Here is a 19,013-nt window from a genome sequence, read left to right as displayed (position 1 = left end):
TAATAATAATAATAATAATAATGATGATGATGATAATAAAATGATAATTATTATTATTATTTTATTTTTTTGCATTCTGATGGTGTGGCTGGTTTGTGGCTGAGAGAAAGCATTGGATAAGGTGGTTAGATGCGAGTTTTTGTTTTGTTGATTAAAGAGTGACTAACCAAAAAAATGAGAATGAAAAATACAAGAAAAAACGAAATAAGTAGAAATAGTTTTTGCATGGTGACAAAATTAAGTGTAAGATATTTTTCCTTTGATTTTGTTCACAGAATACAAGTGTGAGATATTTTTGTTCTTTACACCATTTCTCTTATCCACTCACATTCTCCAAACTCAACATTTCTTCAATTTATCATTGTTCAAGTTCAACCTATTGCACTCAACACCTCTAATAGCTGTTAGTTACTTACCTCAAACCATCCCAACCATTGAAAGATACTCAAAGCCATGGCATGTTCTCCTTCTCCAATATCTTCTTCATTCACATTTGCCAATCCATCATCACTTCCCAGGCCCAGAAACTCACTTTCTTCTTTTCTAAGCCCAAGAGCTATGGCCAAAGAGCTTTACTTAAACCATGATGGTTCAGCAACAAAGAAGTTGTTGGTAAGGATTAATAGTTTGTTTTGGTTCTTCACAAGATATGAGTGAATTGGTGTGTGATGGTGCAGGCAGGGGTGGACATGGTGGCTGAGCTGCTTGGTGTTACATTGGGTCCAAAGGGGAGGAATGTTGTGCTGCCAAATAAGTATGGACCACCCAAGATAGTAAATGATGGAGAAACTGTTCTCAAAGAGGTGTTTTTTTCTTTTGGGTGATTCATCATTAACCATGTGCTTCTTCTCTTTGATTGATGTTCTTTCTTTCATCGTTTTAAGGTTGTGGACAAGTGACAGATTTATGCATTGTTTGATTACTGTTTGGAAAAACAGTTCTTCATTTTCTAAAATATACAACAAGAGGTGGCTATAAGAAGATCATACTGTTTATATGTCATCCACAAACTTGAACAAGAGCATTGGAAGAAAACACAAGAAGAGAATGAGAAAACATTTCCCAGTTGTTTTCAAAATATTTGGTTTTTAAAAATAATTTTCAAAATATAATAGATGTTTGATGAGAAATTGATTGTTGAGCAGTAAATAATTGTTTTAAAAAAAAAATTAAAACAAAACAAAAAAAGTAAGAAGAAAATCAAACATGTACCTATTCTTTTTCCCAATTTGGTGGTGTTTTGCATGTTACTATTAATATGATTTTGTGATCAACTTCTCTTTGCTATGTTACTTAAGATTGAATTGGAAGATCCATTGGAAAATGTTGGTGTTAAATTGGTGAGACAAGCTGGTGCTAAAACCAATGACCTAGCTGGTGATGGCTCAACTACATCTGTTGTTCTTGCTCATGGCTTAATCAGAGAGGGGACAAAGGTAAACAAAACCACCTAAACATGAGTATCCTATTACATCAATCGGAACAAAATTATTACATGTTAGCACATATGAAAAGTTGACATGCATTGCTATATTAGAAATATACCTATGTTTTCAAATATGCAAATAAAATTGAAGAAAGATTAGTTTTTAGTCCATGCTTTTGTCACCATGTCAATAACTTCAAAGGGGTGTTCTTAACTCTGAGTTCTGAAGCTCCTTTTTTCTTTCTCTAGGTTATTGCTGCTGGAATGAATCCTGTTCAAATTGCTCGTGGGATTGAGAAGACAGCAACCGCACTTGTCTCTGAACTCAGTTTCATGTCTAGGGAGGTAAGATCAGTCCATTTCCTTATAAAAATTAAAACATCTGAATTGCTAAAATTTTGAGGATCATAATAAAATTATTTGGCTGTAGATGTTGATTTAATTATGATTTTTTCTTCGTGCCAATTGTTTCTATTATAGTTGCAAAGTCTAACAACATTGATTGTACTTGCAGGTTAAGGATCATGAACTTGCAGATGTTGCGGCAGTAAGTGCAGGGAATGATTATGCAGTTGGAAACATGATTTCTGAGGCACTGCATAAGGTAGGCAAAAGAGGAGTAGTGACAATTGAAACCGGGAAAAGTACTGAGAATAGTTTAGAGATTGTGGAGGGAATGCAGTTTGATCGCGGATATATGTCCCCATACTTTGTCAACAATAGAAGAAAGATGACAGTGGAACTCCACAATTGCAAGGTATCACAATTATTTTGGAGTTTGGAAGAACTTGTACAGTGTATAAAAGTGCTTATGATTATGAAATATTTAAAAGTATTTTAAGCTTGATTTAACAAGCTTCATGGTTGAGTTTATGATATCTTCTCTAACGTGGTAATCTTAATTAAATAATGATATGAGTAATAAAATATGTAATTAAGTTAAATAATTACATGATGCATAGTTATTTGGTTGCAGTTGCTTTTGGTGGACAAGAAAATCACAAACACGAAGGAGTTGATCAACATACTAAACAATTCTGCAAAAGAAAAGTACCCAATTGTGATAGTTGCAGAGGACATTGAGCAAGAAGCTCTAGCTCCTGTCATCAAAAATAAACTTCGAGGGGCGCTTAAGGTAGCTGCCATTAAGGCTCCAGCCTTTGGTGAACGCAAGACTCACTGCTTGGAAGACATTGCCATCTTGACTGGAGGTAGAACATCCAATACTTCGACTTATAAGCTTCAATATGTTTTGCTTCTTCATATGTTTAGACAACAAGAAACTAAAACTTCTATTAGGTGGAAGTTCCATTTTTACATGCATAGTCTTCACTTATAGTTCATTCTGTAACTATGAAATGTCCTTAAGATGGTATTATCATCTGATAAGACCAACAAAACAAACTCTCACGTAATAAGATCAACAAACTCTCACTACAAATAAACTTTAAATGACTTTGATATCATATTAAAAATAGACTTTAAACTTAACTCAATTTTACTTTATCACTAGTCGATCTGGAATCTCCCAACAAAAACATGTTTTTCATAATTCATATGCTGTTTTTCAGGTACTGTAATAAGAGAAGATATGGGTTTCACCCTAGAAAAGGCAACCAAGGATGTTCTGGGTTCTGCTACAAAGGTAGTCATAACAAAGAATTCTACCTTAATAGTTACTGATGGGAGTACAAGATCAGTTGTGGAGAAGAGGGTTAATCAACTGAAGAGGCTCGTTGAGGTGCATATAGAACTTTCAAAACCATCCCATCTCACACTTCACCAATGCTAAATGTTTAAAGTACCATGATATATGATTAACATATTCTGTGAGAATCTATACATCTATTTCATATTTCACAGAATACAGTGGATAAATTTCCAAAAAAGATATTGAATGAAAGGATAGCAAGATTATCAGGGAGCATTGCCATTATTCAGGTATCATAAATTTCATCTTATTTTGTTTGGAGATTTTGGAATTTAAGAATTCTGTTTCCATGAAGATAGTTCATATACCTTTTAGCAACTTGAATACAAATCATAGGTAGGAGCACAAACACAAGTAGAGTTGAAGGATAAACAACTAAGAATAGAAGATGCTTTAAACGCAACCAAGGTATTTCCTTTTCATGACTGTAATAACAAGTTGATTTTCCACCATTTATATGCTTAACCTTCTTAGTTGGAACATGGCAGGCTGCAATAGATGAAGGTGTAGTAGTTGGAGGTGGTTGTAGCCTTTTAAGACTATCCAAAAAGGTGGATGCTATAAAAGTGCTTCTAGACAATGAAGAACAAAAGGTTTCATTCCATTCCACTAAGTTTTATGTATCATGTTTGAAGTTTATACTTTAACCAAGATCATGTTTTAAATATCCATGCACCAATACTTCAATTTGTGTCATGTTTTTGTTCATAGTTTTATCTTTTTATTGGCTGTTTAAGATATAGAAAACTTATTTGTGTATTATGGACAGATTGGAGCTGAAATCTTCAGAAGAGCTTTAAGCTATCCTGCAAAAATGATAGCCAAAAATGCTGGTGTAAATGGCAATGTTGTCATAAATAAGGTTGAAAAACTATTTCTATAAGATATTGTTAATAAACAAAAAACATTGCATAAAAGAAGTAGAAAAGAGCAAAACTGATCACTTGATACATCAATTTTGCACTTAGATTTTTCATGCTTTGTAATTTTACAAGAAGAAAAATGGTGGAAAAGCTATAAAACTCCTAAAGCTAAATAAAGTTGTTTTTCCAATTCATTGCAGCTTTCATGACCCCATGAAAAATATTTAATATAAATTCCAAAAGTTTCAAAAACTTGGTTTCCTTTTCTTCCTCTTCCTCAAATTTTTCCTCAAAATTTTTTTTGTTGAGGTTCATTTGAATCAATCTTAAAAATTTGAATACCTACTCAAGTGATATCTTTTTTTTTTTCCAAAATCTTCATCTTTCATAAAAATATAATGTATTTTTTTTCCATTCTATTGGAAAAAATTTATCTTTATTTTGATTTTGATGGATACAAACTCACACTTTGGAAGGGTCAAATATGCTGCAACTCAAATTTTCAAAACTAAAATGAATAATTCTTTTCTAACAGTTGTCCCATGTTCAACCAGCTTTGATTTATCAATTAAAAAAATTCAATTATCAACAATTTTAATTACCCAAAAGATTTTTTTTTTTCAGATTTTAGTTTATTAAATAATATATTCAATAAAATGAAAACTTGAGGCAACTTATGTTTTGCAGGTTTTATTGGAAGATAACATGAATTTTGGTTACAATGCTGCTAAGGACTGTTATGAGGATCTCATGAAGGCTAGGATTATGGATCCAACAAAGGTGTGATCATTTTGATGATACCTTTTACATATGGAGATTTTATATCTAGGAATCTACAAAATAAATGTTTGAGTAAAGGTCAAATTAAATTATCAAAACAAAATTTCAATTCTAATTAGAGAAAAGTATAAAAAAAATTTAAAAAACTTCATTTAATGTGCAACCAATCAATATAATGTTTGTTTATCTTGTGTTCCAATACACAATAAAGTTTAAATATATATATATATATATATATTAAATTTTAACTAATTTGTTTTCAAATATTTTTTTTTGGGAAAAAAGTAAGTTTATAGCATTATTTTTTTAATAAAATACTCAATTTCCATAAAATATAAAAGTTTATTTTAATATTAAATAATATTTAGTAATTTAAAAATGTAGTTAGTAGTATTTTATGTTGGCCAAAGTTCAGCATAAAGTTATTTCAAGATTATGAAGAAAAGAAATATAAATGTGAAAGATAAAAGAACTTCAAGAATTTCAAATTCTAATATTGCACTTGACTCCTTTAAATTAATACTAAATTATATTTGTATACATGTAAATTTAAAATATAAATTTAACTCCTTTGTATTTTTAATAAAATCACACGCTTCTCATAATTTTTAAAAAATAAACATTCACCTCTTTCATTCTTCCATAACAAATTACTCTCATCTTTATAAAACGACAAACACTTCGCTTATTTTATTTAAAACTTTTTTATAAAAGATTCTTTACTTTTTACGTTTTAAAATTTTAATTTTTAATTCTCATAATTTTTTATTTATGTTTTAATAAATATGATATTTTAAAATAAAATAAGTAATTCAATTTAACATATAAGAAATGAATATCGTTTACTGAACATATTTATTTAAAAATTAAAGGAGTTATGGATGTATTTTACTAAGAATATAAAAAAAGGTAAATATTAATTTTACAATTTAAAATTATATGAATATTATTTAATATAATATCAAGAAATTCGGTACGATTTTCATATTTATTTTTTTTAATTAGAATTTTTAATAATTTTATTATTTTATTGAAAATGATTTAACTATTTTCTTATCCCTAAATTTTGCCACCATTTTAGCTTTTACTCTTTCTAAAAAATATATATCACACTGCACTTACAGCACCGTGAAGTTTCTATCTAGTGTTTGCACCAGGGATCAAAACTTGATTTGTATGCTTCTGCGGAAACTAAAACCTAAAGTTTTCTTGAGTAAGAACTAAAATTTAAAACAAAAACAACTATACAAACTAAATAAAGTATCTAATAACAGATGAAAAACAAAATGGAGCAAAAGCAGGAATGTGAATTAGTGAAAACCATGAAGAACCATGCTAATTTGGCAGTGGAGGTGCACTGAGATTAGCACACAATGACCAACTCTGTCATATCATCTTGAAAATTGGTGCAGGTAGTTAGATGTTGTATAGAACATTCAGCTTCTGTGGCCAAGTCATTTCTCACATCTCATGCTGTTGTGATTGAGCATAAGGTATTGCAGCCCATAACATTGCCCTCAAGAAAGGCCATGGCTACCCCAGATCTTGGTATATCAAAAGATCGTTCCTTTTCAAAAGGTCCTCCTATGTCAAAAGGTCTTGCTGTGGCAAAAGATCTTGCTATGTCAAAAGGTCATTTCATCATTTCATTATGTTTACTTCCTCTGCTACAATGTTTTCCCCTGTCGGTAGTAATGACTGTGTTGAAATTTGGTGACTCAGGTTTGGTACTAAAGGGCTTCTGAAATGGAAAATTCTAGACTTTCAGAATCAGTGTGTCTGCTTAGAGTGGAAGCCTTCAGTGTGAGCAATGAAGAAACACTGCAAAACAATGCACAGATACTTTGTACAGATAGAGGCATTCATCAATCCTAGGAACCACAATGAAGTTACTAAAACCTCACATTTGTAATGAATTTTGAAATTTTGAATATTGAAGCACTTTTACAAAGAAAAAATGTGAAGACTGTGGTACATGGAAAAGGGGAAAAAGTGAATTACAAAAATAAAAATCCTATTTTTTTTTGTTTTGTCTTTTGGAGTAAACCATTCCCCGGATGCCATCGGGATCGGCGATGAAGCCCAACGGCCGGTAGAATCCGAGAACGCGGGGCTCCGAATAAAGGGCAATATTGGAAATTCCTCTTCCCAGAAGCTCCTTCACCAGCCTCTCAATCACGGCCTTTCCGAGCCCGATGCCCTGGAACGACGGGTCCACCACCACGTCCCATATGATGGCGTTGAATACGCCGTCTCCGGTGGCCCTCGCGAACGCCACCGGCCGCTGCGTTCTCCTGTGCTCCACCCATAGCACCGCCTGCGTGTGCTCCAGCGCCAAGCGGATCTTCTCCGGGTCGCGACGTGGGAACCCAACCGCCACGAACACCGCGTTCAACTCCTCCAGGTCCAGCCCCTCCGCGCCGCGCCGCAACAAGAAGCCGCGCGACTCCAGCGCCGTGTCGGAGACCGAGAGCGGGTAGTCGCCGCCGTAGGGGGAGGCGGACGCGACGGAGAGTTTTCGGGGAAGGGTTGGCACCCGGACTTGGCCGAAATTGAGACACCGTGGAAGAGGAGCGGAGATGGCGCCACGTAACAACATCTTTTTATAGAAAGAATAAAAAAGTGCTTTGAATTTAATTTATAATGAAAATTTTGACTTTGAATTCTCTTCTTCTCTCTCTATTTTACTTTCAAAATAAATTCATTTTGATATTTTAAAATGGATAAAACATTTATTCACTACACTGATATATTTCATTTTTAATATATAAAACAATAATTAAAATAATTAGACAGTGTTTAGTTTTCACTAAATGTTTATTAAATAGAACATTAATGTTAACATGTAATTATTTTTAAAACAAATCTTTTATTCTTTGTTTTTTATATTAAACTTAATACTAATTCTTTTTAAAATTAAAAAACAATAAAAGCTCATTTGAAGGATTTTTTGTTTCAATACGTTTCAAAAATCTTAAAAATAATGATGACGGAGAAACTAGTACTTCTATAAAACAAATTAATAATACAGCGGTTGGTATTTTATAATAATAATAATAATAATAATTTATTATTATTACTATTATTATTATTATTATTATTATTATTATTATTTTATTTTATTGGATTCTTATGGTGTGGCTGGTTTTGCTGGTTTGTGGCTGAGAGAAAGCATTTATGGATAAGGTGGTTAGATGAGAGTTTTTGTTATTAAGTAAAGAGACAAATAAAAAAGAAAATAAATACCAATGGTACGAAATAAACATGAGGGAGAGAAAGAGAATTATTGAAGAAACATTTTTGTGAGTTCTTTTTATGATTTTAGTCATAAAAACTTAGGTGAGTTTTGTAGCTATATGGATATTGAGGACTGAGTAATGTTGATCCACGACGATATAAGGTGTCTGCTTTACTCTTAATTGTCTTGTTCTTCAAGTCTCCTTCTTCTCCGCGTGCCTCGGTCGGCCAGTGGGGGTACCTGCAATTGTGCTCCGACGCTCAAGTCAGCGATCTTTCTCAATGAGAATTTTCTGATCATCTAAAAAACGTACCTTTTTTCCTTCCAGAAGTTCCTTTAATGGGTTGACCTGGGCCTGGGCCATCTGGGTTAGGCAGTTGATGGTTAGAGACATGTTTAGTGATTCTTGGGTCGTGCTTGATGGTGTCCTGAAAATTAGGGGAGTGGTCCAGAGGACGTGCTTCGACTTAGTCAATGGTCATCGTAATCGCTTTCCACTTCACGCGAAATAATCGTAGTGGATTTGATTAGATTTAATTAGGTTTACTCGACGTAAACCACTAGGTCGTTCGGTGCCTACCGGTACAATTAGGTTTACTCGATGTAAACCACTCGGTCGTTCGGTGCCTACCGGTACAATTAGGTTTACTCGACGTAAACCACTAGGTCGTTCGGTGCCTACCGGTACAATTAGGTTTACTCGATGTAAACCACTCGGTCATTCGGTGCCTACCGGTACAAGTTTAATCATGATTTATTAAGATTTAGACATTAGAAATATATCAATAAGAAGCTCTTAGTAGGGAAATGTAAATCTATATTTCTGTAAAATGTGAATATAATTCTTACTAAGATTTAATAAAATTATTTTTGTTTCTCATTGTTTGGATTTTATTTGATTTTCATCTATTTTCATTTATTTGCAATAACTTCATACGGAATATCATGTGGAGACAGAATTTCTCCTACAACATTTTGTTTAAATTATTTTGTCTCTAAGTCGGTTTAAGGTATTTTATTATTTTAACTTTAGGATGTTTAACTATTTATAATGATCGAGTTGGATTTTCTGATCTACGAATGGTTAAGTCGAATCCATTAGGGTTCTCGAGTAGTCGGGTAGTGTTTGAGACTCGATACTTAGTACTCGATAGTACACTGACTCTAATGCTCGAGTGTGGTGAAGAGTTTGAGCTAATAAGGGGAGCGGTTCAAGGTGTAGCTTTTGGGTGGTCTTGTTGGGGTGAAATTCCTACTACAACCTATTGTTTGGAATCTCCGATCTTCTTGGCCTCCTCGGTCTCTTCGGTCTTTTCGATCCTCTCAGTTTCCTTGGTAGAGTACCTTTAATGATACTCTGAAACCCAAGTCAATTTAAGGTTCGAGTAAGAGATAGTTTAGGATACATATTTCATTACCTTTAACCTTAAGGTGTTCATCTATTTATAGTAATGGAGTAATAGAATCCAATTATCTATTGATTGTAGTTTGTAAATGCTTATTATGTAATGACTATTAACGATGTTACTAATTACTCTCTACACCATGTGGTAGCAAAATTGTAAGGCATATCGAATTGTCGAGTAGTCGGATAGTGTTTAACACTCAGTAGTTGGATATATTCTTTAGTCCAATATAACTTTGATATATAATATAATTTTTAAGTTTTTATTTTCAAATTTAATTTACTAAAATTATTTATTCTCTAAAAATTAAAAAAAAATTATTGGATAATAATTGATAGTTACATTTTTAAAATTGAAAAATTATTTTAAGAGTATCCATGACAATTTTTCTAAATTATACTTACATTTTTCTGAAAGTAATGAAAGACAACTTTTATTTTCTTCTCTCATATTTTTATCTCCTAAAAATATATTAAAAAATATACATATAAATGTATTTTATTTTAATAATTCATACTTTTTATTGCATTTTATGTTTTTATTTTTTATAATAAAATAAATAAACATAACATTAATATTTACATTAAAAAAATCATTAAAACAAAATATTAAATATCAATTAATTTTAAAAAAATAATTAAATATTTTATAAACTAAAAAATTATTTTCTTATTGATATATAAAATAGTTTTTATTATTAATAAAAAAAATTAACTAACCGCACATAGTATATTGTCATCCCTTGTGGTTGATATTTTTTATTAGTTTAAAATTTATTTTTTAACTTGGTAGATTAAGTTTGAAGAGGAAAATAGATAATATAAAAAAAAATTGGTAATTTGTAGAAAAATGAATAAAAGTTGAATGTGCGATAACTTTTTAAGATAACTTTTTAAGCAGAAGAATAATGTTTATAGTATTAATATTTATTGGGGAAAAAAACATCAAATATGTGTACTAATGAGAATTTCTTTATAAATTATATATTCAAAATTATGTCAAATAATTTTAATAATCAAAAGATTGATTAAGTGAATTAATACCTTTAAAATAGTGTACAAAAATTTAAATGAGTTAACCATCAATTTAAATCTTTAAATTATATTTACCAGTCATTTTAGTTCCAAAATTATAAAATAAGTTATTTCTTTTTTAAAATTTTAAATTATCTATATGTTATTTACCTAAAACTAAAAATCCATCAATTTGATTCATAACTTTAATCACAATCAATCAACTTCATTGTTGACTTTAGTATGCAAACTATTCATCAAAACTGTGCCATGACAGTTGTGAAAGTTAAGCAACAAGTTTACCTTTTTATATTATATCATAGACTAAATTAACTGATACCAATAAATGTTCAGTGTGTTGTTGCTGGTTTTTTCCTTTCTTATACATTTTGCTGTCAGCTTTTATGTGCTTGAAGGTTTTTGGAGTTGATGAAGTATCTTGTTTCATATAGAACATCCTTAAATACTCTTTTTTATTTATTTATTTTTAATTAATAAAAAGATAGACTAAATTAACTAGTGTGTTTATAGTTTAAAGAATTAATTTTGCTACATTGCTCAAATTTAAACAATTCATTAACAATTGCATGATTCAGAAGTGTTTGATACCAGTAAATGTTCAAAATGGGGAACAAATATGAACTGAACAGAAGTGGCATATTAGAAAATGACTTCCTAGTTAGTTAGTTGTTTTGCATTGCTTATCTATTTCACTTCTTGAGTAAAAACCCAAATGTGATCTTGACTTGTGCAGTTAAATTTTCAATGGAACAAATTGTTGTTAGAATAGCAGTAATAACATAGAAAAATTAAAACTAATCTATGAATAAAAGCCCCTTAGTTCTCATGTCAAGGAAAACTATATACAGAATTTCATTTTCAGTGAGAAAAGCTCAAACTGTTGATTATATGGTTCTGAAACCTTGTTATATATCCATGCACAGCAATAATTATTGATTACAAGATATGTGAATTCTTTGAAGCATCAAATTAATCTTCAGTGCCTCCTTGCTTCTCTATCAGCCTGCAATTAAATTCAAAATGCATGCAGTATTATTCATAAGGTAAAAAGGGTATTTATGTGATCAAAAGAAATATAAAAGTTGAAGAGAAGTTTATATATAACATACTGCTTTGACTACTCTCTCAAAGGCTTCAGAACCATGTGTATCTATATAACGTTCAACAGCTTTCCTTGCATCAAAACTCATCATCTGAAGAACCTTCTTTTGGTCCTCACGATACTTAGAATTTCCATAGAAGCTTCCTATATTCCTGACATATTGCCTCACATAGTTTTCATATATGTAAGCAGCCCCATTGAACATTGGCAATACCAGCCAGAGACAAAACACTAGCTTCATGTATGGCCAAAGTGGAAACCTAAACATATATACATAAAAATGTTAATTTCTCTCACAATTCTTCTCATATCTTATTCAATTCAACTACTTAAAAGAATAACTATCTTTCTATTAAGTTTCATGAAAGAACTTCAGAAAAATTCAGAGATTATAAACATGCTTGCCAGTAAAATGTGTTATAGGATAGGATCTCAAGAATAACTATTTTTGAAGTACAACAACTTTTTTTGACAGAATCTTGAGAAAAGTAAAACACATTTTACCCAATATTATATATTATATATGTACTTGTGTCTTTCTTGGTTATGATTAAATTGAATTTTAGGCACCTACCATGCTAGGATCTTGTAGCATGAAAGCTCAAAGAGGGTGATGAAGGAGTATAAAATCCAATATGTTAGCCACTGTTGATCATCCAAGGTTGAAGGACTCTCAATTGCCCTCATTGATGCGTATCTATTACATTTACTCATAACACAAGACATTTAGTTTTTGTATCCAATAATAATTCAAACATCAGATTATGTGCATGGATCAATTTGTGCATTCATATGTTTTCTTCTTGTTTCAATTAAGAATCAATTAGGAGGATAAAATTACTATGTGTCCATGTACTTACAAAGGATAAAGGAGCAACACTCCAGGCCTGGTATACAGAAAAAAAAAATAGAATGTTATTTATTACTGATAGAAGAATGAGACTACATTATATATACACAATTTTATGAAACTATGGAAAGGGAAATTTGTAAAGTATCAGTTCATGAAAGATAGACATGATGATTGTAGTTAGCCATTGGAGCAGTAGACTAGAAATAGTATGTGCTTGGAACACCCATTAGAAGGAAAAAATATAAAACAAGTTCCTTGTGTTCCTATCCATCAAATTCTGAAATTAATTATATGATAGAATGATGATTTATTTTCTAACATAAAATAGCCTCCATTAAGAATATGCTATGTAATTCAAAAAATTACATATCATTATTTGGTTTGAAAAATTTATGGTTAGAACATAATTTGATGTCTTGGTAAAAAAGATAACCTGCATACATGATAAAGTGATAGAGATTCATTTACCCCACTATTGTGTCCAAATGTCTTGCCATTGTTCCAAGGATGCCCATGATGAAGAAGCTGTTATTAAGATCTTTTGTTGGGAGCAGATTTGGAGTGTAGATTAAATCTTTGGAGTGTAGAATTAGATATATTTGCAAGCAGTTTGGAGGGTATATATAATGGAGTGTTAGCAGGGTGAAGAATGCAAGCAAAGAATGTTTGAGGGCCAATCCAAAAGCCTTCTTTTCCTTTACGAGAAGAAATAACCATAAAGGCCAAGTATATGGAAGAGAAGGGAAGGATATGTATTGTAAAAGATTAAGGTTTGCATGTGCTTTTGAACTTGTAAATAGTATATTCTACTTCCGTATTATATTCCTTAAATTCTCCTTTTTCTCTTGGCTTTTCACATCAATTTGTAAGCATGTGTTCTCACATTTGAACCCTTTCGTTCTACTCATTAGCAAGATACTGAGGTAGGCTAATTGTTGATGATCAATGAAAGCATTTCATTTAATATTTATAATACGTTGGAAAAAGAAAAGGAGAAAAAAACTATAATCATAAATGGTCGATATGCTACACATGGTAAACATATCAAATTTGTGTCTCTAGTTCCTTTTTAGGTCAGAAACCAAATAAAGTTGCAGTTATTTAAGTAAAAGACTTCTACACCTGTTTTACTTCTCATAAATAGAAAAAGTACTAAACTTACACATCACACCAAAAACCCAAAACATAAAAATGGTAGATGTGATATTGGAATTCATAACAAAGTTTAAGGATGACCCCTTTTTCTCATTTATGCAATGTGCCCTGCCAAGGTAAGAATCTTGACATGTTTCTTCTGTCTCAGCTCATGAGGCACTGGTCCAAAAACTCGGGTTCCAATAGGTTGGCCTTGCTTGTCAACAAGCACCACAGCATTATCATCAAACTTGACCTCACTGCCATCACAACGCCCCTTTTGCATTGCTGCACGCACAACTACCCCGCATACAACCTTTCCTTTCTTCACTTTTCCATTGGGATGCGCTTCCTTCACCGATGCTTGTATTGTGTCACCTAATCTTGCCCCTTTCTCCCCTTTCAATGCCTTTATACACATCACCTTTTTAGCCCCCGAGTTATCCACAACCTTGAGAACGGTCCCCATCTGTATGAAGGTGCGTTGTTGCTGCAAAAAGGCAAGAGAATTTTTGTTAGGGGAAAGAGAAAGTATAGACTTTTTTCGAAACATACATTCTTTGCAGAACAAAGAAAATGTGTTGTTTGCTACAGCCTACAATATAGGTTCACCAAAACCATGTTGGGCAAACATCAGTACAGTGTTGATGAGAATATACAACTAACAAATGTCCAAACATGATCTGTATTTAGTTCATGCACTGACCTGAGTAAACAAATTGTTGCATGTTATCTCATGTGATGTGGTAAATAAACCAGGGGAACTGTTGCTTAATCCACCAAACAGAGAACGACCCACTATTTCAGTTTTTTTGACACATCAAACAAAAAAAGTAGCAAGTTAGATGTCAGAATATCAGCTGGTCAACATAAAAATATTCACTTCATGGTTCAAGTATAAAAGAAAATGACAGGAGGACTGAGAACAAACAATATAGAGCTTTACACATGAAATTTAGTTCTGAATGCAGTTGTTGAACAAAAAGATTATTACAAATGTAACATTCGGTCACTGCTAAATGTTTCCAAACGACAAAGTCATCTTGTAATAGTTTAAGTACATAACAGGAGGGTCAGGAAACTTCTCAGTGCTACAAATGATACTACAACAAAATGAACGGAAAAAGAAAAGGCATAGGCACTAAACAGCAACAATTTCTTAACATGTTAGGCATAGAAAACATCCTTTCAGAAACCGCTTGCATAAACACAAAAAAAAAACTAAATGTACAAATGCATGCCACTCTTGCTAAAATGTGAAATTCCAAAGCAACTTATTAACTTTCCAAGTCTATATATAAACTTGTCTCATTTTCGCCCAGTGAAAGAAAGCTTCAACAGAGGCAAGAAGAAGAAGCTGAGCTTGCCTAGTGAATTACTACTTCAATCATTGCTATTCTTAAGTAGAATCTGAGAACCAATTTTTCCCAAGTTTACTACTTCATCTTGTGAATGTGCAAGTGAGTGGGTACTTATGAAATTAGCTTCATTTCTTGGGTTCTAAAAGCTGTTTTACGCATGTCGAGCTCTTACTAGACAGCTTATTAAAGTGAATTTTTTTTTCAGTTCCTAAGTTTTAGTCATTAGTTCAAGTTACACAAATGATAAAATTATATCAAATTTAGAGTCTGTTTGAACGAGTTTTTGCATAAGCTATTCTAGGAGAGAAAAATGAGAAGAAAAAAAGAAATTAACTTCTCCATAAGCTAAATTATTATGCATTTAATAAAAATTTAGCGAAGTTATATGAGAGCTTCTACAAGTTAGCTTATGCATGTGCTAGTTTTAGCTTATAGAGAAGCTAATTTCAATTTCTCCTCTTATTTTTCTCTCCTACAAATAACTTATGGAAAACCCGTCCAAACAAACCCTTATAGTTCAATTAGAAAAAGGCTGGCAGATATCTAATATTGTGCAATTGTTTTCCTAACCATGAAACTTTCGCCACGGTTTGCAAAACGGGTGGTAGGAACACAAAGTATGAGTGCAAGGTCACAACTCAACTGCACACAATGTAAAGTTCAGTTTCCAGACAAAGCTTATTGACTTGACAGTAAAGTGAATGGGCTTTCCAGACTGCTAAACCAAAAAAAAAAAAACCTTCTTAGGCAATCCTAAGTATTTCAAGAATTACATGAACTTTACATATCTACCACTATTCATAACTCGGTCTCCATGAAAAATAAAATATCTAACTTAAAGATGCTAGCAAATATATTAGATAGGAACTCAAATTCAATGTTAAAGATCCACCTAACATGAGAAAGGAATGGAAACCGCATACCTATAACATAGGTATGCCCATATGGCTACCATGCCCATACTAGGTACATATTCAACGCCAATATTCATTTGGTCCATGTGGTATGTAGTTAATAATACCCTTCGGTAGTTTTCCTAACAAATGTTCTATTAGTCTGTTTGGACAAACTTCTCTGTAACAATTTCTAGGAAGAAAAATTAAGAAATAAAAACGAAATGAATTTCTCCATAACTTAAAATTAGTTTATGGACAAGTTAAAAAATAAAAAATTTAGAAAAGTCATATGAGCTTCTACAAATTTTCCATAAGTATACGCTAATTTTAACTTTTGAAGAAGTTTGTTTAATTTTTTTCTTCTAATTTTTCTCTCCTAGAAGTCCTTATGGAGAAATTTATCCAAGCATGCCCTAGGTACATGATAAAACAGATATCATAGTTCATAACAGTGAGAAAAAAGTGGTTTTTACTTCAAGAAAAAGGGAAAAGCTCCCTAGAAACCAATACACTGCTCAAGATATTTCTTACACGTTGCTCAATTAGCATAAGTCTCTTAAACTATTTACAAATTTCCTATTTAAACGCAGCTTCTTGTCTGCTAACATAAACCCACCCTCAATGGGCCAAATCAGTTGCAGGCCAAGTCCCCTTCTCTCTAGTACAAATCCTTGTATTTCTTTGGCCAATTAACCTAACTAGGATTAAATAATGAGTGTCTATCAGTACATTTCAATATAACTCAGTTCTCAACTACCAAACTAAATCAATATGATTCCAGTACAAACCAATCAGTGTGAATCTCAACATGTTGCCACTGAGCATTATGCTTTGTTACTATGTAAAAAAATACACAACACAATCGAAATAAAATTTCAGAAAAGCCAAACAACAATTAACACATAAGTGGAAAAAGATTAAAAAAGAAAAAAAATGGATCTGGGCAGGGCAATGTCCATTGGAATAAGCATCTGCCACTTACACAAACATCAATTAACACTGGAGACAGCATTCAAGCTCATAACCATAAAGCATAAAATATTATATAATTGTAATAAAATAGACTCTAAAGCTCTCCATTAAACTCGGAGTTCCAATGCATAATTATCAGGTTTGGGAAACAAAAATTCAATCTATGAAATAAAATAAAAAAACACAAATTGGGTTGTGAAATAAGATACCGCGAGAGCATCTGGAAGCGAAGGTTGCAGCCATATTCGAAATTTGAAGTCTTCTTATTCCCTATCAAAGTAAAGACACGAACTTTTCACTGAAAACGAAAAACGAAGAATATCCAGATGGGAAAATTTGCTCAGTATGCAAATACTAAAGAGATTATGGGTTGAAATGTCTCACCCGAACCTAAAACGAAGAGGGAGCAATGATGGTCAGGCTCACACGGGTCGGTGCAGCAGCACTGCAGCTTCCGATTCTTCTACTCTTGCCCAAAGCTAAACGCACCGTTTCGTAATATATAATGTGCATATTATTTTGAATTTTGAAGTCCATTGTAATGTAGCCTTTCGTTATTTTTTTGTTTATGGGCTCCTCCTCTTATTTTGAACCAATCACCTCTAAATTAACGTGTTTAGACACGAGCGGAAAAGATTAGTTTGTAGTATTATTATTTATATATAAAGGATGGTCCACTTTAACTTCTCAAAATTATTTTTTTTAATAATTTGTTTTAATTATTTGATAGTTTTTTAATTTTAAAATTTTATTTATTCTCAATTAACTGAAAGGAAAGAAAAAGTGGAGAGATTGATACGTTAATTTTATTTTGTTGTCACCTAACTGACAGGAAAGTTGAGATATTGACTTTTCTGTTTTAAACTGATATTCTTTTTATTAAATAAACCGTTTTTTAATTTAAAATTTTATTTCATTTGTTCTCACTTAACTGGCAAGGAAAGTGGAGAAATTGATAAGTTAATTTTATTTTATTTGTGATCACTTAACTGGCAGAAGAGAGTGAGACATTGATTCTCTTATTTAAAAGAGTTATAAGCAGTTTTGAATGTAGAACAGTTTTTTAATTTTTTCTCTTATTTTGTCTCTCTTATTCCTTAAATCTCTTGAAACCCAATAACATAACTCTCATATATACAAATAAACATAAATTTATATTTAAATATATATATAATAATAATAATAATAATAATAGTAAAAATAAAAACTAAAAAATGTGGATGCACATACGCTCCTGCCCATGTGTTCCCGCTAGTTACTAGTAACAGGAATACAACACACATTTGTATTCGCATTTTTTATTTTTCTATTTATATATATTTATGTTTAATATTAAAATTCAAATAAACAATGATATTATTTGTATACTTGTATTAACAATATAAATTTATAGTATATTATGAATAAAAGAATGTTATTATCATCATGATTATGTAAAATCATTATATTTTGGTGTGAATTGGCTTAACCAATGCAAGTGATTGATCGTCCTTCTAAGTGTTTCATTCTTTACAAATTTTGTTTCCTACGAAAGAATGTCACTTATGAATAAATTGCAATATATATATGTGTGTGTGTGTGCGCAATATACATATATTGTCAGTTTGTGTAGATAAATGTGTGAATACTTTGGGTTGATATCTTCATTCAACTGTAAGAGCTCCTTGTATATTATGTTACCTTTAATATATAATAACAAATAGTGTAAGTATATTCACATATACTTATATTTATAAACATAAATAAAATAAACAATACCTGAGTTTTAAGATAACAAAATATCTTTATAAATAACATATTTGGTAAAATTTCCATTTTCTCCTTCATGGTGTCCTTCTTTAATAAGAATTTTTGTTGAAGTTTGGGAAACACCTCTTGATAATACAACATATAATTGACTATGACTAAAAACATGTCATGAAAGGTAAATTTCAACATTAGGTATAGTTTGTCCCTATGATTTATTTATAATAATGACAAAACTTAATTTAACAGGAAATTGTTTCCTAATAAGCACAAGTGGGAGGCACGCACTTTCTGTTGTTTTATGTTTAATTCTTGAATATGTTTAATCCATTATATTTTATTATGTCATAAATATTAATAAAATATTTAAAACCATAATTAATTTTGTAATTAATATTAACATTTTTTTATTATAATAAACTTAATAGTTAAAGTAATTTCATAAAAATAAAATTAATTGAAAATATTCATTACAAATAAATATATTTTTT

The 19,013-nt window shown here is 31.2% G+C and overlaps 4 protein-coding genes across 8 annotated transcripts; 1 reads left to right on the top strand and 3 right to left on the bottom strand.

Moving 5' to 3' along the window:
- The first annotated feature begins 239 nt into the window (after positions 1-239).
- Positions 240-7,451, top strand: LOC137831148 (ruBisCO large subunit-binding protein subunit beta, chloroplastic-like). 4 transcript variants are annotated; one of them, XM_068638704.1, is made up of 14 exons: positions 240-612; positions 678-803; positions 1,299-1,436; positions 1,676-1,771; positions 1,941-2,183; positions 2,403-2,637; positions 2,998-3,167; positions 3,290-3,367; positions 3,474-3,545; positions 3,626-3,730; positions 3,907-3,999; positions 4,688-4,780; positions 6,193-6,412; positions 6,503-7,451. In XM_068638704.1, exons 1-14 carry the CDS (start codon positions 454-456, stop codon positions 6,523-6,525), a joined length of 1,851 nt encoding a protein of 616 aa, XP_068494805.1. In that variant the 5' UTR covers positions 240-453; the 3' UTR covers positions 6,526-7,451. The 4 variants fall into 4 exon arrangements, 3 of the variants coding, with proteins under 3 accessions (XP_068494805.1, XP_068494807.1, XP_068494806.1); XR_011084354.1 differs by having other exon boundaries at positions 262-612; positions 6,055-6,412; XM_068638705.1 differs by lacking the exon at positions 3,907-3,999 and having other exon boundaries at positions 328-612.
- On the bottom strand, positions 6,670-7,379 carry LOC137831149 (GCN5-related N-acetyltransferase 1, chloroplastic-like). The gene has a single exon (XM_068638707.1). It carries the CDS (start codon positions 7,377-7,379, stop codon positions 6,795-6,797), a length of 585 nt encoding a protein of 194 aa, XP_068494808.1. The 3' UTR covers positions 6,670-6,794.
- Positions 7,452-11,238: 3,787 nt separating the features above from the next.
- Positions 11,239-13,004, bottom strand: LOC137831147 (HVA22-like protein f). Its single transcript, XM_068638702.1, has 5 exons — positions 12,882-13,004; positions 12,421-12,447; positions 12,135-12,257; positions 11,568-11,820; positions 11,239-11,461 (listed from the first exon to the last, which is right to left on the bottom strand). The coding sequence occupies exons 1-5, from the start codon at positions 12,926-12,928 to the stop codon at positions 11,435-11,437; spliced, it is 477 nt and encodes a 158-aa protein (XP_068494803.1). The 5' UTR covers positions 12,929-13,004; the 3' UTR covers positions 11,239-11,434.
- Positions 13,005-13,479: 475 nt separating this feature from the next.
- Positions 13,480-17,356, bottom strand: LOC137831146 (large ribosomal subunit protein uL14mz-like). Of its 2 annotated transcripts, none has more exons than XM_068638700.1 (4): positions 17,161-17,356; positions 16,986-17,046; positions 14,254-14,345; positions 13,480-14,037 (listed from the first exon to the last, which is right to left on the bottom strand). In XM_068638700.1, exons 2-4 carry the CDS (start codon positions 17,017-17,019, stop codon positions 13,663-13,665), a joined length of 501 nt encoding a protein of 166 aa, XP_068494801.1. In that variant the 5' UTR covers positions 17,020-17,046; positions 17,161-17,356; the 3' UTR covers positions 13,480-13,662. The 2 variants fall into 2 exon arrangements, with proteins under 2 accessions (XP_068494801.1, XP_068494802.1); XM_068638701.1 differs by having other exon boundaries at positions 16,986-17,074; positions 17,161-17,290.
- Positions 17,357-19,013: the final 1,657 nt, after the last annotated feature.

Source organism: Phaseolus vulgaris, chromosome 6 (genome assembly GCF_000499845.2).
Source record: "Phaseolus vulgaris cultivar G19833 chromosome 6, P. vulgaris v2.0, whole genome shotgun sequence".
NCBI lineage: Eukaryota > Viridiplantae > Streptophyta > Magnoliopsida > Fabales > Fabaceae > Phaseolus > Phaseolus vulgaris.
This window is presented reverse-complemented; position numbering and strand designations above follow the sequence as displayed.